This window comes from Myxine glutinosa, chromosome 8 (genome assembly GCF_964187855.1).
Source record: "Myxine glutinosa chromosome 8, kmMyxGlut1.1, whole genome shotgun sequence".
Classification (NCBI taxonomy): domain Eukaryota; kingdom Metazoa; phylum Chordata; class Myxini; order Myxiniformes; family Myxinidae; genus Myxine; species Myxine glutinosa.
In genome coordinates this window covers 137,592,162-137,617,605 of record NC_136268.1, presented here as the reverse complement: position 1 = coordinate 137,617,605, position 25,444 = coordinate 137,592,162, and the positions used below count along the sequence as shown (strand labels likewise).

Sequence of the window (25,444 nt, the reverse complement as noted above, 5' to 3'; positions counted from 1 at the left end):
CCGGCGATAGCTCGCCTTCTCTTTGTGGAAAACACGGTACTGAGAAGAAGAAGAAGAGGATGATGTGCTTGGATATAAAACACGCAATCGTCTAAAAACATGAGCGAGGTGTGCGTGTTGTCGACTTGGTGAGGCGGATGTGAAGGCAGCTGAAGATTTTATTATAACTGAGAAGAAGAAGAGGATGATGTGCTTGGATATAAAACACGCAATCGTCGAAAAACATGAGCGAGGTGTGCGTGTTGTCGACTTGGTGAGGCGGATGTGAAGGCAGCTGAAGATTTTATTATAACTTTTGCCGAACTGATAGAAGCCGAACGATACATCCCCCAGCAAATCTTCAACTGTGACGAGACAGGGCTCTTCTGGAAAAAGATGCCGAGGAGGACGTATATAACGGCAGAGGAGAAGAGCATGCCAGGCCACAACTTGTTCAGAGTGCCGGCGATAGCTCGCCTTCTCTTTGTGGAAAACACGGTGAGATCCTTAACATCCAACAACTAATGGGACGCAAACGGGGCGCCCAGTTTAGCGGTACACCCATTGATGAATCACCCTGCCTGTGATTCACCCATGACAGGTTATAGCTGGGTCGGGATTCAAACCCAGGCTGGACAGTTTAGACTTTAGAGTCAAGTGTGCGTACCTCCAGTCCAGGCCATCCTGCCAACTTGTATGCTGCATACAGGTGAAATATAAAGCGCGAGATATTTTTATATATACTGTATATTTAAAAAAAAATTGGTGTGGTTTTTGGCGGGCTGGAACGGATTAATAGCATTTCAATGCATTTTAATGGGGAAATTTGATTTGAGAAACGAGCAATTTGAGTTACGAGCTCGGTCACAGAACGAATTAAACTCGTAAGTCAAGGTTCCACTGTATTTGGACATGAGTGACCAAGTGATGTGGCTATCAAGGATATTTTTGATTTATTGATTAATCATTTCATCTATTAATTATTTATTGATTAATCGATTAATTATTTATTGAGTAATCAATTAATTATTAAATTTTTTATAAATGACTTATTTAATTAAATTTCTAAAAGATACATCTTCAGATGAAGCACTAGTGCTTTAGTTATGCGATTAGCCAATTGATTATGAAAATATTTTGTGATAATCTTTTATTGATTTTAATTATACAATTAATCAATCAATTAGTGTACACCTCTCCCTCCCAATGCAGCCTCAATGAGCTTCACTGCGGTATTGCCAGGTGCCGGAGGCGTCCCGGCAATGCCGCGCTGCAGCATATTTAATTATTTGGCATGGGGCGGTGTACTTTGAATGTATGTGTACTTGTTTGTTTGTTTGTTTTCTTGTTGTACACCGCTCCTTTCCTATGCCATCTCCAGGCATTGCAAATCGTCATTGCCGGGCACCGAAGGGGGCTCGGCAGTGCCGCACGCTGAAAGAGAGTACTCAGTTTTCACTCTGGTTGTTTGTTTGTTTTTTTGTTTGTTTTCTTGTTTTATTTCTTGTTTGTTTGCTTTCTTTCTTGTTTGTTTGTCCGGACGATATCTCGGCCATCCTTTGAGCTAGGAAGCTGAAATTTCGGCACAATAGTGAGCAAGTCCTTTGCCAAAATCGGTATGTATTTTTTTGGATTAATCAATAAATTGAGGAGTTATTTAATTATTAGCGATTAATTAAGTACTTATTTAATTAATCAAATTTCCTTTCTCTTCTGACCATTAACTCAGGCACCTTTTGAGTTAGGAAGCTGATATTTGGACATGCCAATGACCAGGTGATTTGGCTGCAAAGGCTATTTTTGATTTATTAATTAATCAATTAATCGATTAATTATTTAATTATTCGATTAATGACTAAAACTTTTTTTTTTTTAAGTTACAGATTCTGATGAAATGGTGGTGGTTTATGTGTTCTGTGGCCGAATTGATTAATAATTTAATTTTTTAATGATTATTATTTATTTATTTTCATTATTAATCATTTATTTATTTTCTTTCTCATTTGGCCAATATCTCAGGCACCTTTTGAGCTGGGAAGCTAATATTTGGACACAACAGTGACCAAGTGATGTGGCTATCAAGGATATTTTTGATTTATTGATTAATCATTTAATCGATTAATTAATTATTGATTAATTGATTAATTATTGATTAATCAATTAATTATTTATATTTTTATTATTGACTTATTTAATTAAATTTCTAAAAGATACATCTTCGGATGAAGCACTAGTGGTTTAGTTATGCTATTAGCCAATTGATTAAGAAAATATTTTGTGATAATCTTTCATTGATTTTAATTATACAATTAATCAATCAATTAGTGTACACCTCTCCCTCCCAATGCAGCCTCTATGAGCTGCACTGCGGTATTGCCGGGCTGCAGCATATTTAATTATCTGGCAAGGGGGCGGTGTACTTTGAATGTATCTGTACTTGTTTATTTATATTTTGATGGCTAATGACAGGTACCTTGGTCAATTCATTTTTTTTTTTTTTAAACTATTTCATTCTCGTTTTTGTGACATTTGTCCTGAAATATTGATCCCAGTTGCTTCACACTTTTATGTACAACTTGGATGCTATACAATGGCAGTATTATACATTTCTAATTCTCAATCCTGTATGACTTCTTAGGTTCGGGAAATTACAATGGACTACGCCTTGGATGAAATGAGATGGCAGGTAGCCGCACTGATGGCATTGCAGGAAGTAAGTTTGTTTATTTTATTATTACTATTGTTCAATTCAGGGGTGTGAGAGGGGTACTTCTTCTAGATAGCAGTTTGTTGCTAATTCTGCCCTGACATGATGGTGCAGATGTGGTGTGCTTACCTTTGTGCTGTCTGATTTGTGTTCCATGCTCGGTCTAATTACCTCCGCCACCGAAGGTAGATGGAAGTTATGATTTCACTCACCCCTGTCTGTTTGTCTGTGAACAAGATATCTCAAAAAGTTGTGGACGGATTCAGACGAAATTTGGCAGAGAGGTAGCGTGTGACGAGGACGAAATGATTAGATTTTGGTGAAGATTTGGGTGATTTCCCACCCCCCCCCCCTTCACATGCCTCCCCCCCTTCACATGCCTCCCCCCCAAAGCCCTCTCCCTCCCACAGATCTCTCGATGTCTCCATGTCTCTCGGTCCCTGCTCTCAAATGTTGTGTTTGTGTCCTTCCCCCTCTCTCCCCATCTTGTCTACCGCTCCCGATGTTATTTGTTTTATGTGTCTGTTTGTCTTTCTGTGTGATTAATGTTCGCTCTTTCACGAGCCTCGATCTTGTATACAAAAAAAATAAAAAATAAAAAAATAAAAAATCCGGAATCGGATCCAGCTCCTATAAGTTTTGAAGTGATTCTTCACCAATGGGAGATAGGGCCAAAAACGATATATAGTAGGATATCTCAAAAGGTTGTGGACGGATTTGGACGAAACTTGGTGGACAAGTTGTGTGTGACGAGGAAGAATTGATTAATACATTTTTGGTTAAGATCAGAACAAGTACACATACATTCAAAGTACACCGCCCCATGCCAAATAATTAAATATGCTGCAGCGCGGCATTGCCGGGGCGCCTCAGGCGCCCGGCAATACCGCAGTGCAGCTCATTGAGGCTCCATTGGGAGGGAGAGGTGTACACTAATTGATTGATTAATTGTATAATTAAAATCAATAAAAGATTATCACAAAATATTTTCATAATCAATTGGCCAATCGCATAACTAAACCACTAGTGCTTCATCCGAAGATGTATCTTTTAGAAATTTAATTAAATAAGTCATTTATAAAAAATTAAATAATTAATTGATTACTCAATAAATAATTAATCGATTAATCAATAAATAATTAATAGATGAAATGATTAATCAATAAATCAAAAATATCCTTGATAGCCACATCACTTGGTCACTCATGTCCAAATATTAGCTTCCCAGCTCAAAAGGTGCCTGAGATATTGGCCAAATGAGAAAGAAAATAAATAAATGATTAATAATGAAAATAAATAAATAATAATCATAAAAAAATTAAATTATTAATCAATTTGGTCAGAGAACACATAAACTACCACTATTTCATCAGAATCTGTAACTTTAAAAAAAAATTTTTTTTTGTCATTAATCGAATAATTAAATAATTAATCGATTAATTGATTAATTAATAAATCAAAAATATCCTTTGCAGCCAAATCACCTGGTCATTGGCATGTCCAAATATCAGCTTCCTAACTCAAAAGGTGCCTGAGTTAATGGTCAGAAGAGAAAGGAAATTTGATTAATTAAATAAGTACTTAATTAATCGCTAATAATTAAATAACTCTTCAATTTATTGATTAATCAAAAAAAAAAAATAGTTTGACAAAGGACTTGCTCACTATTGTGCCGAAATTTCAGCTTCCTAGCTCAAAGGATGGCTGAGATATCACCCGGACAAACAAACAAAAAAGATGAAAACAAACAAACAACCAGAGTGAAAACTGAGTACTCTCTTTCAGCGCGCGTCACTGCCGAGCCCCCTTCGGTGCCCAGCAATGACGATTTGCAATGCCTGGAGATGGCATAGGAAAGGAGCGGTGTACAATATGGATTCAGACACGATAATTATTTAATTGTTTTAAGTGATTCTACACCATTGAGAGATCGGGTGAAAAGCGATTATATAACATGATATTTATGAATGTTATGGACGAGTTATGACTAAACTTGGTGGACAATTGGTTAGGTGACAAGAACAAGCCGATTAGATTTTGGTTCAGGTCCGAATCCAGATCCGGCCTATCAGTGTAATACAAAACAAACTGTTCAGACTGGCGGAGGTATGCGCTCTACCGAGTGCCGTTCTCCTTGCAAACTGTTACATACCAGTATATTCATTTAATTGTGCTCGGGAAAGGTTACATGAATTTGCTGTTAAGTTGCTGAACTCCAGACAAAGGGAGACTATAACAACAACAACGTGAGGAGTGAAAAGAAAGAGATATCAAGAGATATAGAGACAGAGATAGATTATTCCTCTTTATTGCCAGGAATTCAGTGTACATGGTAAAAACACACCTTTGATACATTACATATGAATAAGGGGAGAGGTAACATACAAACAAGGGCTGAAAATTTACAAATTAACTTGGAGGATACCAACCAAGCTGCACAGGGATTCCTTCAATCACCACCGCTGAGAAGAGTATACAATGAATGGATTCAAATTCCAGGTATAAGCGAGACATGACGAGAGCTTTAAAAATAATTAAAACATCATCAGCTGAAATGTGGGCGCAAATGTTTTGCATTTGCTGCTTCCTTGATAAATAAACACAAGTTTTGACTCCATATTAATAATCCCATCCCTAGTGCTTCATCCGAAGATGTATCTTTTAGAAATTTAATTAAATAAGTCATTTATAAAAAATTAAATAATTAATTGATTACTCAATAAATAATTAATCGATTAATCAATAAATAATTAATAGATGAAATGATTAATCAATAAATCAAAAATATCCTTGATAGCCACATCACTTGGTCACTCATGTCCAAATATTAGCTTCCCAGCTCAAAAGGTGCTTGAGATATTGGCCAAATGAGAAAGAAAATAAATAAATGATTAATAATGAAAATAAATAAATAATAATCATAAAAAAATTAAATTATTAATCAATTTGGTCAGAGAACACATAAACTACCACAATTTCATCAGAATCTGTAACTTAAAAAAAAAAAATTTTTTTGTCATTAATCGAATAATTAAATAATTAATCGAATAATTGATTAATTAATAAATCAAAAATATCCTTTGCAGCCAAATCACCTGGTCATTGGCATGTCCAAATATCAGCTTCCTAACTCAAAAGGTGCCTGAGTTAATGGTCAGAAGAGAAAGGAAATTTGATAAATTAAATAAGTACTTAATTAATCGCTAATAATTAAATAACTCCTCAATTTATTGATTAATCAAAAAAAAAAAAAAACTTTTTGACAAAGGACTTGCTTACTCTTGTGCCGAAATTTCAGCTTCCTAGCTCAAAGGATGGCTGAGATATCGTCCGGACAACCAAGAAAGAAAACAAGAAAGAAAACAAACAAGAAAGAAAACAAACAAGAAACCAAGAAACCAGAGTGAAAACTGAGTACTCTCTTTCAGCGTGCGTCACTGCCGAGCCCCCTTTGGTGCCCGGCAATGACGATTTGCAATTCCTGGAGATGGCATAGGAAAGGAGCGGTGTACAACAAGAAAGAAAGAAACCAGAGTGAAAACTGAGTACTCTCTTTCAGCGTGCGTCACTGCCGAGCCCCCTTTGGTGCCCGGCAATGACGATTTCCAATTCCTGGAGATGGCATAGGAAAGGAGCGGTGTACAACAAGTACACATACATTCAAAGTACACCGCCCCATGCCAAATAATTAAATATGCTGCAGCGCGGCATTGCCGGGGCGCCTCCGGCGCCCGGCAATACCGCAGTGCAGCTCATAGAGGCTGCATTGGGAGGGAGAGGTGTACACTAATTGATTGATTAATTGTATAATTAAAATCAATAAAAGATTATCACAAAATATTTTCATAATCAATTGGCTAATCGCATAACTAAACCAATAGTGCTTCATCTGAAGATGTATCTTTTAGAAATTTAATTAAATAAGTCATTTATAAAAAATTAAATAATTAATCGATTAATCAATAAATAATTAATAGATGAAATGATTAATCAATAAATCAAAAATATCCTTGATAGCCACATCACTTGGTCACTCATGTCCAAATATTAGCTTCCCAGCTCAAAAGGTGCCTGAGATATTGGCCAAATGAGAAAGAAAATAAATAAATGATTAATAATGAAAATAAATAATTAATAATCATCAAAAAATTAAATTATTAATCAATTTGGTCAGAGAACACATAAACTACCACTATTTCATCAGAATCTGTAACTAAAAAAAAAAAAGAAAGTTTTTGGTCATTAATCGAATAATTAAATAATTAATCGATTACTTGATTAATTAATAAATCAAAAATATCCTTTGCAGCCAAATCACCTGGTCATTGGCATGTCCAAATATCAGCTTCCTAACTCAAAAGGTGCCTGAGTTAATGGTCAGAAGCGAAAGGAAATGTAATTAATTAAATAAGTACTTAATTAATCGCTAATAATTAAATAACTCCTCAATTTATTGATTAATCAAAAAACAAAAAATACCGTTTTTGACAAAGGACTTGCTCACTATTGTGCCGAAATTTCAGCTTCCTAGCTCAAAGGATGGCTGAGATATCGTCCGGACAACCAAGAAAACAAGAAAGAAAACAAACAAACAAGAAACCAGAGTGAAAACTGAGTACTCTCTTTCAGCGTGCGTCACTGCCGAGCCCCCTTTGGTGCCCGGCAATGACGATTTGCAATGCCTGGAGATGGCATAGGAAAGGAGCGGTGTACAACAAACAAGAAACCAGAGTGAAAACTGAGTACTCTCTTTCAGCGTGCGTCACTGCCGAGCCCCCTTCGGTGCCCAGCAATGACGATTTGCAATGCCTGGAGATGGCATAGGAAAGGAGCGGTGTACAACAAACAAACAAGAAAGAAAACAAGAAAGAAAACAAGAAACCAGAGTGAAAACTGAGTACTCTCTTTCAGCGTGCGTCACTGCCGAGCCCCCTTTGGTGCCCGGCAATGACGATTTGCAATGCCTGGAGATGGCATGGGAAAGGAGCGGTGTACAAAAATCAGTTACACATTCTGATGAAATGGTGGTGGTTTATGTGTTCTGTGACCGAGTTGATTAATAATTTAATTTTTTCATGATTATTATTTATTTATTTTCATTATTAATCATTTATTTATTTTCTTTCTCATTTGGCCAATATCTCAGGCACCTTTTGAGCTGGGAAGCTAATATTTGGACATGACATTGACCAAGTGATGTGGCTATCAAGGATATTTTTGATTTATTGATTAATCATTTAATCGATTAATTATTCATTGATTAATCGATTAGTTAATTATTGATAATTCAATTAATTATTTAATTTTTTCTTAATGAGTTATTTAATTAAATTTCTAAAAGATACATCTTCGGATGAAGCACTAGTGGTTTAGTTATGCTATTAGCCAATTGATTCAGAAAATATTTTGTGATAATCTTTTATTGATTTTAATTATACAATTAATCAATCAATTAGTGTACACCTCTCCCTCCCAATGCAGCCTCTATGAGCTGCATTGCGGTATTGCCGGGCGCCGGAGGCACCCCGGCAATGCCGCGCTGTAGGATATTTAATTATTTGGCATGGGGGCGGTGTACTTTGAATGTATCTGTATTTGTTTGTTTGTTTATTTTCTTGCTTTCTTGTTTGTCTGGGCGATATCTCAGCCATCCTTTGAGTTAGGAAGCTGAAATTTCGGCACAAGAGTGAGCAAGTCCTTTGTCAAAAACGGTATTTTTTGTTTTTTGATAATCAATAAATTGAGGAGTTATTTAATTATTAGCGATTAATTAAGTACTTATTTAATTAATCAAATTTCCTTTCTCTTCTGACCATCAACTCAGGCACCTTTTGAGTTAGGAAGCTGATATTTGGACATGCCAATGACCAGGTGATTTGGCTGCAGAGGCTATTTTTGATTTATTAATTAATCAATGAATCGATTAATTATTTAATTATTCGATTAATGACTAAAAAATTTTTTTTTTTAAGTTACAGATTCTGATGAAATGAATGAATGAATGAATGATCGTTGTAAGGCCATTTTCCCCGCTGGAGCGGGGGTTAGCCTTGCGGGCCCCATGATAATCATGGTTCCCTGTTTGAGGCAATGTTTTTATGGCCAGATGCCCTTCCTGACGCCAAACAGATTCTGATGAAATGGTGGTGGTTTATGTGTTCTATGACCGAATTGATTAATAATTTAATTTTTTTAATGATTATTTATTTATTTTCTTTCTCATTTGGCCAATATCTCAGGCAGCTTTTGAGCTAGGAAGCTAATATTTGGACATGACAGTGACCAAGTGATGTAGCTATCAAGGATATTTTTGATTTATTGATTAATCATTTAATCGATTAATTATTTATTGATTAATCAATTAATTTTTTTAATTTTTTAACTCAACTGGACTACTGTCCAGTTGAGTTCATCACATACTGAACCCGTCGTCGTCGTCTGTCATCCGTTAACTTTTCGACGTTAACACTCCAGCGTCCACAAATATCAACCGATTCTGATTAAACTTGACATGCAGCATCCTTACCCCAAGGACCAGGTTGGTATTACATTTCAGCCCGATCCGTTGAAAAATGGTGGACATAGGCGACCATTTTGTTTTTGGTCATGAAAACGACGTTAACACTCTAGCCTCCACAAATATTAACAGATTTTGATCAAACTTGGTGTGTGAGATTCTTACCACACAAGGGAAGTTGCTATCGCATGTCAACCCGATCTGTCACAAAATGGCCGTCATAGGCCGGCATTTTTTTTTCAGCTCTTAAGAAAAGCACAATAATTTAGGATGCTGAAACTGAGAAGTATAAGGATACAAGGACCTTAAAATTATTACACAAGGTTGTTGGCTTTTCATTGAAGTCAAATCTAGTACAGACAACTGACCTACTTTAAAGTTGTCCAGTCAGTTCAGTTGAGTTCTGCTTCCCTGGAAGCTCTCGTTATTAATGACTTATTTAATTAAATTTCTAAAAGATGCATCTTCGGATGAAGCACTAGTGGTTTAGTTATGCTAATAGCCGATTGATGAAGAAAATATTTTGTGATACTCTTTTATTGATGTTAATTATACAATGAATCAATCAACAAGTACAGATACATTCAAAGTACACCGCCCCATGCCAAATAATTAAATATGCTGCAGCGCGGCATTGCCGGGGCGCCTCAGGCGCCCGGCAATACTGCAGTGCAGCTCATTGAGGCTGCATTGGGAGGGAGAGGTGTACACTAATTGATTGATTAATTGTATAATTAAAATCAATAAAAGATTATCACAAAATATTTTCATAATCAATTGGCTAATCGCATAACTAAACCACTAGTGCTTCATCCGAAGATGTATCTTTTAGAAATTTAATTAAATAAGTCATTTATAAAAAATTAAATAATTAATTGATTACTCAATAAATAATTAATCGATTAATCAATAAATAATTAATAGATGAAATGATTAATCAATAAATCAAAAATATCCTTGATAGCCACATCACTTGGTCACTCATGTGCAAATATTAGCTTCCCAGCTCAAAAGGTGCCTGAGATATTGGCCAAATGAGAAAGAAAATAAATAAATGATTAATAATGAAAATAAATAAATAATAATCATAAAAAAATTAAATTATTAATAAATTTGGTCAGAGAACACATAAACTACCACTATTTCATCAGAATCTGTCACTTAAAAAAAAAAAAATCTTTTTGGCATTAATCGAATAATTAAATAATTAATCGATTAATTGATTAATTAATAAAGCAAAAATAGCCTTTGCAGCCAAATCACCTGGTCATTGGCATGTCCAAATAACAGCTTCCTAACTCAAAAGGTGCCTGAGTTAATGGTCAGAAGAGAAAGGAAATTTGATTAATTAAATAAGTACTTAATTAATCGCTAATAATTAAATAACTCCTCAATTTATTGATTATTCAAAAAACAAAAAATACTGTTTTTGAGAAAGGACTTGCTCACTATTGTGCCAAAATTTCAGCTTCCTAGCTCAAAGGATGGCTGAGATATCGCCCGGACAACCAAACAAACAAGAAAGAAAACAAGTACACATACATTCAAAGTACACCGCCCCATGCCAAATAATTAAATATGCTGCAGCCCGGCAATACCGCAGTGCAGCTCATTGAGGCTCCATTGGGAGGGAGAGGTGTACACTAATTGATTGATTAATTGTATAATTAAAATCAATAAAAGATTATCACAAAATATTTTCATAATCAATTGGCTAATCGCATAACTAAACCACAAGTGCTTCATCCGAAGATGTATATTTTAGAAATTTAATTAAATAAGTCATTTATAAAAAATTAAATAATTAATTGATTACTCAATAAATAATTAATCGAATAATTAAATAATTAATCGATTAATTGATTGATCAATAAATCAAAAATATCCTTGATAGCCACATCACTTGGTCACTCATGTCCAAATATTAGCTTCCGAGCTCAAAAGGTGCCTGAGATATTGGCCAAATGAGAAAGAAAATAAGTAAATGACTAATAATGAAAATAAATAAATAATAATCATAAAAAAATTAAAATATTAATCAATTTGGTCAGAGAACACATAAACTACCACTATTTCATCAGAATCTGTAACTTTAAAAAAAAAAAATTTTTTTTGTCATTAATCGAATAATTAAATAATTAATCGATTAATTGATTAATTAATAAATCAAAAATATCCTTTGCAGCCAAATCACCTGGTCATTGGCATGTCCAAATGTCAGCTTCCTAACTTAAAAGGTGCCTGAGTTAATGGTCAGAAGAGAAAGGAAATTTGATTAATTAAATAAGTACTTAATTAATCGCTAATAATTAAATAACTCCTCAATTTCTTGATTAATCAAAAAAAAAAATACCGTTATTGACAAAAGACTTGCTCACTATTGTGCCGAAATTTCAGCTTCCTAGCTCAAAGGATGGCTGAGATATCGCCCGGACAAACAAGAAAGAAAGAAAACAAGAAAGAAAACAAACAAGAAAGAAAGAAACCAGAGTGAAAACTGAGTATTCTCTTTCAGCGTGCGTCACTGCCGAGCCCCCTTTGGTGCCCGGCAATGACCATTTGCAATGCCTGGAGATGGCATAGGAAAGGAGCGGTGTACAACAAGTACAAATACATTCAAAGTACACCGCTCCATGCCAAATAATTAAATATGCTGCAGCGCGGCATTGCCGGGGTGCCTCCGGCGCCCGGCAAAACCGCAGTGCAGCTCATTGAGGCTGCATTGGGAGGGAGAGGTGTACACTAATTGATTGATTAATTGTATAATTAAAATCAATAAAAGATTATCACAAAATATTTTCATAATCAATTGGCTAATCGCATAACTAAACCACAAGTGCTTCATCCGAAGATGTATCTTTTAGAAATTTAATTAAATAAGTCATTTATAAAAAATTAAATAATTAATTGATTACTCAATAAATTAATTAATCGAATAATTAAATAATTAATCGATTAATTGATTGATCAATAAATCAAAAATATCCTTGATAGCCACATCACTTGGTCACTCATGTCCAAATATTAGCTTCCCAGCTCAAAAGGTGCCTGAGATATTGGCCAAATGAGAAAGAAAATAAATAAATGATTAATAATGAAAATAAATAAATAATAATCATAAAAAAATTAAATTATTAATCAATTTGGTCAGAGAACACATAAACTACCACTATTTCATCAGAATCTGTAACTTAAAAAAAAATTTTTTTTTTGTGATTAATCGAATAATTAAATAATTAATCGATTAATTGATTAATTAATAAATCAAAAATATCCTTTGCAGCCAAATCACCTGGTCATTGGCATGTCCAAATATCAGCTTCCTAACTCAAAAGGTGCCTGAGTTAATGGTCAGAAGAGAAAGGAAATTTGATTAATTAAATAAGTACTTAATTAATCGCTAATAATTAAATAACTCCTCAATTTATTGATTAATCAAAAAACAAAAAATACCGTTTTTGACAAAGCACTTTCTCACTATTGTGCCAAAATTTCAGCTTCCTAGCTCAAAGGATGGCTGAGATATCGCCCGGACAACCAAACAAACAAGAAAGAAAACAAGTACACATACATTCAAAGTACACCGCCCCCATGCCAAATAATTAAATATCCTACAGCGCGGCATTGCCGGGGCGCCTACGGCACCCGGCAATACCGCAGTGCACCTCATAGAGGCTGCATTGGGAGGGAGAGTTGTACACTAATTGATTGATTAATTGTAGAATTAAAATCAATGAAAGATTATCACAAATTATTTTCTTAATCAATTGGCTAATAGCATAACTAAACCACTCGTGCTTCATCCGAAGATGTATCTTTTAGAAATGTAATTAAATAAGTCATTAATAAAAAATTAAATAATTAATTGATTCACCAATAAATAATTAATCGATTAAATGATTAATCAATAAATCAAAAATATCCTTGATAGCCACATCACTTGGTCACTGTCATGTCCAAATATTAGCTTCCCAGCTCAAAAGGTGCCTGAGATATTGGCCAAATGAGAAAGAAAATAAATAAATGATTAATAATGAAAATAAATAAATAATAATCATTAAAAAATTGCATTATCAATCAATTCGGTCACAGAACACATAAACCACCACCATTTCATCAGAATCTGTAACGGGGGAAAAAAAAAAAATTTGGGTCATAAATCAAATAATTAAATAATTAATTGATTAATTGATTAATTAATAATTGATTAATCAATATATCAAAAATATCCTTGATAGCCACATCACTTGGTCACTCATGTCCAAATATTAGCTTCCCAGCTCAAAAGGTGCCTGAGATATTGGCCAAATGAGAAAGAAGATAAATAAATGATTAATAATGAAAATAAATAAATAATAATCATAAAAAAATTAAATTATTAATCAATTCGGTCAGAGAACAAATAAACCACCACCATTTCATCAGAATCTGTAACTTGAAAAAATTCTTTTTTCTCATTAATCAAATAATTAAATAATAAATAAATAAATAATAATCATTAAAAAATTAAATTATTAATCAGTTCGGTCAGAGAATGCATAAACCACCACCATTTCATCAGAATCTGTAACTTTAAAAAAAAATTTTTTAGTCATCAATCAAATAATTAAATAATTAATCGATTAATTGATTGATTAATTAATAAATCAAAAATAGCCTTTGCAGCCAAATGACCTGGTCATTGGCATGTCCAAATATCAGCTTCCTAACTCAAAAGGTGCCTGAGTTGATGGTCAGAAGAGAAAGGAAATTTAATTAATTAAATAAGTACTTAATTAATCGCTAATAATTAAATAACTCCTCAATTAATTGATTAATCAAAAAACAAAAAATACCGTTTTTGACAAAGGACTTGCTCACTATTGTGCCGAAATTTCAGCTTCCTAGCTCAAAGGATGGCTGAGATATCGTCCGGACAAACAAACAAACAAGAAAGCAAGAAAACAAACAAACAAACAAGAAAGCAAGAAAACAAACAAACAAACAAGAAACCAGAGTGAAAACTGAGTACTCTCTTTCAGCGTGCGTCACTGCCGAGCCCCCTTTGGTGCCCGGCAATGACGATTTGCAATGCCTGGAGATGGCATAGGAAAGGAGCGGTGTACAACAAGAAAACAAACAAACAAACAAACAAACAACCAGAGTGAAAACTGAGTACTCTCTTTCAGCGTGCGTCACTGCCGAGCCCCCTTCGGTGCCCGGCAATGACGATTTGCAATGCCTGGAGATGGCATAGGAAAGGAGCGGTGTGCAGCAAACAACCAGAGTGAAAACTGAGTAATCTCTTTCAGCGTGCGTCACTGCCGAGCCCCCTTCGGTGCCCGGCAATGACGATTTGCAATGCCTGGAGATGGTATAGGAAAGGAGCGGTGTACAATTATTGTACACCTCTCCCTCCCAATGCAGTCTCTATGAGCTGCACTGCGGTATTGCCGGGCGCCTAAGGCCACGCTGGAGGATATTGTACACCGCACCTTTCCTATGCCATCTCCAGGCGCTGCATAACGTCATTGCCGGGCACCGAAGGGGGCTCGGCAGTGACGCACACTGAAAGGGAGTACTCAGTTTTCACTCTGGTTGTTGTACACCGCTCCTTTCCTATGCCATCTCCAGGCATTGCAAATCGTCATTGTCGGGCACCGAAGGGGGCTCGGCAGTGACGCACGCTGAAAGAGAGTACTCAGTTTTCACTCTGGTTGTTTGTTGTACACCGCTCCTTTCCTATGCCATCTCCAGGCATTGCAAATCGTCATTGCTGGGCACCGAAGGGGGCTCGGCAGTGACGCACGCTGAAAGAGAGTACTCAGTTTTCACTCTGGTTGTTGTACACCGCTCCTTTCCTGTGCCATCTCCAGGCATTGCAAATCGTCATTGCTGGGCACCGAAGGGGGCTCGGCAGTGACGCGCGCTGAAAGAGAGTACTCAGTTTTCACTCTGGTTGTTTGTTTTCTTGTTGTACACCGCTCCTTTCCTATGCCATCTCCAGGCATTGCAAATCGTCATTGCTGGGCACCGAAGGGGGCTCGGCAGTGACGCGCGCTGAAAGAGAGTACTCAGTTTTCACTCTGGTTGTTGTACACCGCTCCTTTCCTATGCCATCTCCAGGCATTGCAAATCGTCATTGCCGGGCACCGAAGGGGGCTCGGCAGTGACGCACGCTGAAAGAGAGTACTCAGTTTTCACTCTGTTTGTTTGTTTGTTTGTTTTCTTGTTTGCTTGCTTTCTTGTTTTCTTGTTGTACACCGCACCTTTCCTATGCCATCTCCAGGCATTGCAAATCGTCATTGCTGGGCACCGAAGGGGGCTCGGCAGTGACGCACGCTGAAAGAGAGTACTCAGTTTTCACTCTGGTTGTTTTCTTGTTTTCTTTCTTTCTTGGTTGTCCGGACGATATCTCAGCCATCCTTTGAGCTAGGAAGCTGAAATTTCGGCACAGTAGTGAGCAAGTCCTTTGTCAAATACGGTATTTTTTGTTTTTTGAATAATCAATTAATTGAGGAGTTATTTAATTATTAGCGTTTAATTAAGTACTTATTTAATTAATTAAATTTCATTTATCTTCTGACCATTATTAACTCAGGCACCTTTTGAGTTAGGAAGCTGATATTTGGACATGCCAATGACCAGGTGATTTGGCTGCAAAGGATATTTTTGATTTATTAATTAATCAATTAATCGATTAATTATTTAATTATTCGATTAATGACAAAAAAAATTTTTTTTTTTAAGTTACAGATTCTGATGAAATAGTGGTAGTTTATGTGTTCTCTGACCAAATTGATTAATAATTTAATTTTTTTATGATTATTATTTATTTATTTTCATTATTAATCATTTATTTATTTTCTTTCTCATTTGGCCAATATCTCAGGCACCTTTTGAGCTGGGAAGCTAATATTTGGACATGAGTGACCAAGTGATGTGGCTATCAAGGATATTTTTGATTTATTGATTAATCATTTCATCTATTAAGTATTTATTGATTAATCGATTAATTATTTATTGAGTAATCAATTAATTATTTAATTTTTTATAAATGACTTATTTAATTAAATTTCTAAAAGATACATCTTCGGATGAAGCACTACTGGTTTAGTTATGCGATTAGCCAATTGATTATGAAAATATTTTGTGATAATCTTTTATTGATTTTAATTATACAATTAATCAATCAATTAGTGTACACCTCTCCCTCCCAATGCAGCCTCAATGAGCTGCACTGCGGTATTGCCGGGCGCCGGAGGCGCCCCGGCAATGCCGCGCTGCAGCATATTTAATTATTTGGCATGGGGCGGTGTACTTTGAATGTATGTGTACTTGTTTTCTTGTTTGTTTGTCCGGGCGATATCTCAGCCATCCTTTGAGCTAGGAAGCTGAAATTTCGGCACAATCGTGAGCAAGTCCTTTGTCAAAAACGTTATATATTTTTTTTGATTAATCAATAAATTGAGGAGTTATTTAATTATTAGCGATTAATTAAGTACTTATTTAATTAATCAAATTTCCTTTCTCTTCTGACCATTAACTCAGGCACCTTTTGAGTTAGGAAGCTGATATTTGGACATGCGAATGACCAGGTGATTTGGCTGCAAAGGATATTTTTGATTTATTAATTAATCAATTAATCGATTAATTATTTAATTATTCGATTAATGACAAAAAAATTTTTTTTTTTTAAAGTTACAGATTCTGATGAAATAGTGGTAGTTTATGTGTTCTCTGACCAAATTGATTAATAATTTAATTTTTTTATGATTATTATTTATTTATTTTCATTATTAATCATTTATTTATTTTCTTTCTCATTTGGCCAATATCTCAGGCACCTTTTGAGCTGGGAAGCTAATATTTGGACATGAATGACCAAGTGATGTGGCTATCAGGGATATTTTTGATTTATTGATTAATCATTTAATCTATTAATTATTTATTGATTAATCAATTAATTATTTATTGAGTAATCAATTAATTATTTAATTTTTTATAAATGACTTATTTAATTAAATTTCTAAAAGATACATCTTCGGATGAAGCACTCGTGGTTTAGTTATGCGATTAGCCAATTGATTATGAAAATATTTTGTGATAATCTTTTATTGATTTTAATTATACAATTAATCAATCAATTAGTGTACACCTCTGCCTCCCAATGCAGCCTCAATGAGCTGCACTGCGGTATTGCCGGGCGCCGGAGGCACCCCGGCAATGCCGCGCTGCAGCATATTTAATTATTTGGCATGGGGCGGTGTACTTTGAATGTATGTGTACTTGTTGTACACCGCTCCTTTCCTATGCCATCTCCAGGCATTGCAAATCGTCATTGCTGGGCACCGAAGGGGGCTCGGCAGTGACGCACGCTGAAAGAGAGTACTCAGTTTTCACTCTGGTTGTTGTACACCGCTCCTTTCCTATGCCATCTCCAGGCATTGCAAATCGTCATTGCCGGGCACCAAAGGGGGCTCGGCAGTGACGCACGCTGAAAGAGAGTACTCAGTTTTCACTCTGGTTTCTTGTTGTACACCGCTCCTTTCCTATGCCATCTCCAGGCATTGCAAATCGTCATTGCCGGGCACCAAAGGGGGCTCGGCAGTGACGCACGCTGAAAGAGAGTACTCAGTTTTCACTCTGGTTTCTTGTTTGTTTGTTTGTTTGTTTGTTTGTTTGTTTTCTTGGTTGTCCGGGCGATATCTCAGCCATCCTTCAAGCTAAGAAGCTGAAATTTCGGCACAATAGTGAGCAAGTCCTTTGTCAAAAACGGTATTTTTTGTTTTTTGATTAATCAATTAATTGAGGAGTTATTTAATTATTAGCGTTTAATGAAGTACTTATTTAATTAATTAAATTTCCTTTCTCTTCTGACCATTAACTCAGGCACCTTTTGAGTTAGGAAGCTGATATTTGGACATGCCAATGACCAGGTGATTTGGCTGCAAATGCTATTTTTGATTTATTAATTAATCAATTAATCGATTAATTATTTAATTATTCGATTAATGACAAGAATTTTTTTTTTTTTTACGTTACAGATTCTGATGAAATAGTGGTAGTTTATGTGTTCTCTGACCAAATTGATTAATAATTTAATTTTTTTATGATTATTATTTATTTATTTTCATTATTAATCATTTATTTATTTTCTTTCTCATTTGGCCAATATCTCAGGCACCTTTTGAGCTGGGAAGCTAATATTTGGACATGAGTGACCAAGTGATGTGGCTATCAAGGATATTTTTGATTTATTGATTAATCATTTAATTGCTTAATTATTTATTGATTAATTGATTAATTATTTATTGATTAATCAATTAATTATTTAATTTTTTATTAATGACATTTAATAAAATTTCTAAAAGATAGGTCTTGGGATGAAGCACTACTGGTTTAGTTATGCTATTAGCCAATTGATTAAGAAAATATTTTGTGATAATCTTTTATTGATTTTAATTATACAATTAATCAATCAATTAGCGAACACCTCTTCCTCCCAATGCAGCCTCTATGAGGTGCACTGCGGTATTGCCGGGCGCCGGAGGCGCCCCGGCAATGCCGCGCTGTAGGATATTTCATTATTTGGCATGGGGGCGGTGTACTTTGAATGTATGTGTACTTGTTTTCTTGTTTGTTTGTCTGGGCGATATCTCAGCCATCCTTTGAGCTAGGAAGCTGAAATTTCAGCACAATAGTGAGCAAGTCCTTTGTCAAAAACGGTATTATTTTGTTTTTTGATTAATCAATTAATTGATGAGTTATTTAATTATTAGCGATTAATTAAGTACTTATTTAATTAATTAAATTTCATTTCTCTTCTGACCATTAACTCAGGCACCTTTTGAGTTAGGAAGCTGATATTTGGACATGCCAATGACCAGGTGATTTGGCTGCAAAGGCTATTTTTGATTTATTAATTAATCAATTAATCAATTAATCGATTAATTATTTAATTATTTGATTAATGACAAAAAAATTTTTTTTTTTAAGTTACAGATTCTGATGAAATGGTGGTGGTTTATGTGTTCTCTGACCGAATTGATTAATAATTTAATTTTTTTATGATTATTATTTCTTTATATTCATTATTAATCATTTATTTATCTTCTTTCTCATTTGGCCAATATATCAGGCACCTTTTGAGCTCAGAAGCTAATATTTGGACATGAGTGACCTGGTGATGTGGCTATGAAGGATATTTTTGATTTATTGATTAATCAATTAATCAATGTATCGATTAATTATTTAATTATTCGATGAATTACTAAAAAAAATTTTTTTCCCCGTTACAGATTCTGATGAAATGGTGGTGGTTTATGTGTTCTGTGACCGAATTGATTGATAATTTAATTTTTTAATGATTATTATTTATTTATTTTCATTATTAATCATTTATTTATTTTCTTTCTCATTTGGCCAATATCTCAGGCACCTTTTGAGCTGGGAAGCTAATATTTGGACATGACAGTGACCAAGTGATGTGGCTATCAAGGATATTTTTGATTAATTGATTAATCATTTCATCGATTCATTATTTATTGATTAATCGATGAATTACTTATTGATTAATCAATTAATTATTTAATTTTTTATTAATAATAATTCATTTTATTTGTATAGCGCTTTTCCAGAAGCCCAAAGGCGCTTTAATTAATGACTTATTTGATTAAATTTCTAAAAGATACATCTTCGGATGAAGCACAATAGTCTGGTCTGTTAGGGGAAAAATTGTGCAGATTTGTCTACAAGCATGACATTTGGCACATTTGTAGTTTTTGACATGCTGAATTCAAATCTGCCGGGAGCCAAAGCCAATTCTCAATGGGAGCGCCATATTTGACACTTCAAAATGGCCGCCACTCAAAAACTGACTTTTCCGTTACTAGCCAACCAAAAGTCACATAATTACAATTAAAAGCACTTTTCTAGGGTTTTGGACCTCACTGATTCTAAATCTGATGTCTGTTTGACAGTAGCCTTGACAGGAAATTTTACATATTTTTTTTATTTAAATGTTTGACAATTTTTTTAAATTTTAATTTTTTTATTTAATTTTTTTCCCCCCAGGTGCCTGTCGTTCTGCTGTGGGAATAGAAGAATAGAATAGAAGAATAGAGAATAGAAAATGTTTGACAATTTTTTTAAATTTTAATTTTTTTATTTAATTTTTTTCCCCCCAGGTGCCTGTCGTTCTGCTGTGGGAATAGAAGAATAGAATAGAAGAATAGAGAATAGAAGTCCTAGCTGTACTGGTGGTGGATGGCAAGGATGGATGCCATCAACTGGGAGCTTTGCTGTGTCTGCCAAGAAGAAAAGGATGAACGGTTGCAGACGCCAACGGAAGAGGGCCTTGCTTCAATTGAGAAAGATCTGAATGGTTTTAAAGCCATTGGTGTCATGCCTTCTTGTTTGAAAGTGTCATGGGCTCAGCTTGATGAGGGCCAGGGCATTGCTAAGACGCTTCAGACACACAATGCCAAATATCACAAAGTTTGCAGAATCTACTGCAGTAACTCTTACCTGAGAAGGTTCACTGAAAAAGAGGATTCTAGTGAACAAAACTCACCTAAGAAACTACGGTCCAGTTTTGCAGTGTCTTCTGCTCCTCAGAAGTCTCCTTGTTGCGTAATATGTGAGGGACAGGACCAAAAGAATCTATGTAAAGTTGAAACATTTAATGTAGACACAAACTTAAAGACCTGGGCTCAGAGCACCAACAATTTCAATCTTCTGGGCAAACTGATTGCCCACGCAGCTGATGCCCACGCTGGTGACACTTACTATCATGTACAGTGTTACTTGCACCTGAGAGACTCAGCTCGTGCTGAGGATCGCAGATCATCTGCAGGTCCTCCTGCCCCTCACTTCAATTCAGTTGCCATTGCGCAAATTGTTGCTTTAGTCGAGGACTCTGACTGACTTGAGTACCAGTTCACTGGTAATTCCCTGTTTGTCGTTAAAGGCGGCAAAAAGGGTTGGCGTCAGGAAGGGCATCCGGCCGTAAAATATTGCTTCAAAAAGGGGACCGAAAAACAACAACAACCACGGTTCCCGAAAAAGGCCAACCCCCGCTTTGCGGGGAAAAATGGCCTCCAAAGGTGTATTTTTTTTTTTATTTTTTTTTTTTGTTGAGGACTCTGACTCAGTCTTCAAACTGTCTGCTTTGCGACAGTTATATAGAACACTTGTGGAGCAACAGGGAATTCCCTGTTCTGATACCAGGGAACCACATGCCACACGGTTCAAGGAGTATCTTCTGAAGCTGCTTCCTGAGTCGACAGAGTTCTCCCAGGGCAAGGAAGTCTATATCTCTAGCAACCAGAACGTTGGAGATCTAATAGCTGAAGCCCATAAGTCCCAGATAGGTCAGGATGATGCTTTGTTGTTGATGCGAGCAGCAGTAATACTTAGGAAATGCTGTCTCCAGAGGCAAGAACCATTTACTGGTTCTTTGCCTCTGATTCCCTGACATCTCCCATCCCTGGACAGCTGAGAAGCTTCCTCAACATCCTGCTCCAGGGCCCCTCAATCTTGCGTGAACAGAGCAATGAGGAGTTGCAGGCGCAGGTACAAGGCAGGGCAAGAGTTGCAAGCGCCATTGCCCAGCAGATTATTTATAATACCTGCAGTGGTTCACATCATGCCACAAAGTCCAGCAACATCCGTCACAACAAAGAACATGAGACCCCTTTCCCTTTGTACCAGGGCCTCAAGCTGCATGGTGAGGGTAGGCGGAAGAAAGAGATCAATAATGCCAATGTCTTTGGGGTTTCTGTGTCTTACAGTCGTGTCTTGGAGATCAGGCGATCCATGGCACGAGCACACGTCAAACAGTTTGTCCAGGATGGAGTTGTGCTGCCCACAAACATCCGTAGTGGGGTCTTCGTGACCTTTGATGTAGACAACTTGGATAGCAGCAACCAAGGTAACTTCTCCCATGATGAGTTCCATGGGACAGCAATCAGCGTGACAAACCACCTGTCTTTGGACAACCAAGGAGTACAGCGACCCTCTATCGAGCTGGATCCTACAGACACTACTGTACCACAACTTCCTGAATCCTACACAGTGGTTCAGCCAGCTGAATTCTCAAGCAATGATTTGCATGTACCATGTATGTACTCCAGATCTCAATTCTCGGCCATCTCATAATCTGCTACATGGAGCCAAATTCAAGGATGAGTCCTGGATGGCACATGTGTCCACAGTGCTGAAACAGGACGCATTGCCAGAAGGTGAAGTCATCACCTGGTCAGGCTACAACTCCCGACTCATGAGTGATGACTCTGTGAAGCCTAAGGCATTGATAGGGGTTCTACCTCTGTTCCCTGACAAAGCAGCCACACCTTCTATGATGAAACATGCAATGCATCTCACAATGCAAGGCACAGAGGCCCTCAACCCAGGTCAAACTCCTGTGCTTGGTGGTGACCAGCCTCTGTATGCCATCGCTAAGCAGCTGCAGTGGTCATTCCCTGACACAATGGGGGAAGATAAGCTGGTCCTGATGATGGGCGCTCTACACATAGAGGATAAAATGCACCAGATGATTGGTAAGTTGCTGCGGGACTCTGGGTGGAGCAACATTCTTACTCAGGCCCAGGTCCTCACATCTGGCCGTGCCCAGTCTGTGCTTCATGAGCATCATATTGTTACAGACGCGGTTTTGGATGTTAGTTTACCGAGCGGTTTGGTATGACCGCGTCTGCACAGTTTACCCGATTACACTCGAACGTTGGCCGAATCGCGCTACGCTAGATCAATGAAGGAAAGGACACAACGGCTGGGTTAAATGACACGACACCAGGGGTACAGTTCTCAAGACCTCCGGAGGAGGATATAATATTGGGTATGCGGAACGTTTAGATTACACGGCACAAGAGGGACAGCACAGAAAGGTGGGCACTTATGCACGGTCTTATCTTAGCCCCGACAGACCACAGACAAACGGGACAAGACTGACTCACACAGGGATTGATGGCAAGGAAGGGCAGAATCGATGGCTCAAGGTGCACCTTGGCTCAGGGACAGGATCCACACAGTCCGGTCCAGATATGCGGGGAGGTATCGTCGCGCTGGAGGTGGCGTCTGTTTCTCCTCAAGCTGGGGGCGCATCTGACGTCACCTCCGGTAAGTGGCTGCGTATATCCAGCGGGGAGTGACACGCCCTCGGCTCGTTAGCTCCGCCCCAGATGGAATCGGTCCGCCGCTTCTTATTGGGTGCGGGGGGTTACTGGGCTCCGCCCTTGACGAGGAGCTGACAGTGAGCCCCTGCGTGGTAACCCCGTCGGAGCACATGGGCAATGGCGGCTAACCAAGCCGGAGTGAGGACGCACACTCCCCGCGCCGCCGCCGCGCCGCCCCCGCTGTTGTTGTAGTTGTTGTTGTTGTTGTTGTAGTTCCATGAGGAAGAGATGCGGGGAGGTATTGGGAGGTCCTAAACTCACTACTGGTGCCATACAATCACATTCTGGTGCAACGAAGAGTCAGAATTAATGGAAACGAGTCCTTAACTGACATAGACTAATAATAACTAGCAAGATGTCCTATAGTTGTCTACGTGAGATGCGGTGAACCTGGGTGCGACATTTAATGGGGGAAAAAGGGGAAGGTCGGGGCTACAGAGTGTTGTTTACAGACAATGGGACTAGGGAATGGGGGATTGGGGATAGTTGGGGAGTATTGGGGAAATAGGGGAATATTTACAAGCGGATATGGATGGAGGCCAAATCCCATATCCGCAACATTGCACCCTTCTCTACCTCGGGGCGCCCCGACCCGATAAATTTTTACCTACTTTAGTGTGGCACTCAGATGTAGTTCCCTCTACTATTAACTCAACCCTGAGTGCGACAGTTTTACGGATGTTCACAAATGAGTAAATATTTCCCCCTGCGACGTTGCACCCTTCTCCTCACAGAAACACACCCACAGGATAACCGAATCGCGGAAAGAATTCTCAAACTGAACATACAGCCGGTAGGGAGCATTATTTACACCAGACTACACTGATATTTACACTACGATCCAGGACCTGTTTTTGGAGGAACACATGCAGATGTTATGCATAGAGAGAGCACGCATGCCAGCATCGATACACCAACCCACGAGTGCTCTGTGGCCCTACGGCCTTTAATAATGTACAGAGCACCCCGTTCAAGCACCAAAAGCACCACCCCATCATGTACAGTCAGCACCATCCGGTGCACCAATAAAGTGTTCGATAGTCACCGGTGGTGTCGCAGCCGGCCGATGTTCTGCCGCTGGTCTTGCCTTCCTGTGGTGCACTTGGCCTTCTGGCTTCTTTCAAAAATAAAGAAAGGCGCCAACCGCGTCCATTTCTTTATTGTGGCCGTCAGGGGGCCAACTATAAGTGGTTCACCTGTATGGCATAGGTGCCACGTTGACCCAGAGGTCCATCAACGGGTGGTGCTTGGCCGCAAAAGACTGCGGTCCATGGTGGGCGGCCACAAAAATTGCGGTCCATATGGTGTATCGATCCAGGCAGCAAGCAGCGAAAGTGCAGGCCCACAACTGCGGAGCCAGCACCTCTCTTTCCTCTCTCTCTGCCCCAAAGCCAGATCCTCGGAGGTGGGAGACAAAAGAAGAAGACAAGTGAGTAAGGTGGTAAGGGCGCAAAAGTGCACGCAATACAAGGTGATGCACACTGGGGGCACATGGGAACCAGGTGAGACAGGTACGTTCCTACCGTACGCCCCCCCCCCCCCCCACCAGGTAACCTACATTGCCCCTCCCTTACCCCTTACTGTATCCACAAAACACAACACTACCCATAAACATCTACTTTACAAATCAACAAACGTCCAATCAAACGTCCTAACCAATCAAATTTGCCATTTCCAACTCTCATCAAAATTTGCCATCTCCAACTCAACATCAAAATTTGCCATCACCAATTCATCATCAGTCCCTCCTAAGGAGGGAGAGATGGAATCACCCCAATGTCTCATCCACGTCGTGATGCGTCTCACAAATCCAACAGCAACTCTCATTTCCTGCAACACAAAACAAGGAAAACACAAGTGTGGAGTCATCATCATCACCTCAGGTAAGTGGCTGCGTATGGTGCGACAGGTTCATCAATCCTAACTATTTCCTACATGACTTTAACAACTTTACATTACCCGGGGTCTTTCCCTGCCAATCCATTGGCCCTCTTACACTATGGGTTCTAAAAACCAATTCCCATTGACCAAACTGTGGTGCTTTTCAATTTGGGGTCTCACTCCCCC

At 37.7% G+C, this 25,444-nt stretch overlaps 1 protein-coding gene across 6 annotated transcripts in view; it reads left to right on the top strand.

The window, feature by feature from the left end:
* The window catches only part of LOC137432934 (histone H3), an 83,264-nt gene that overhangs the window by 23,038 nt on the left and 34,782 nt on the right, over positions 1-25,444 (top strand). For all 6 annotated transcript variants that reach the window (XM_078783746.1, XM_068125256.2, XM_068125263.2 and 3 more), the window contains exon 3: positions 2,618-2,692. In XM_078783746.1, the coding sequence (XP_078639872.1) occupies positions 2,618-2,692 (75 nt within the window). The remainder of the gene's footprint in view (positions 1-2,617; positions 2,693-25,444) is intronic.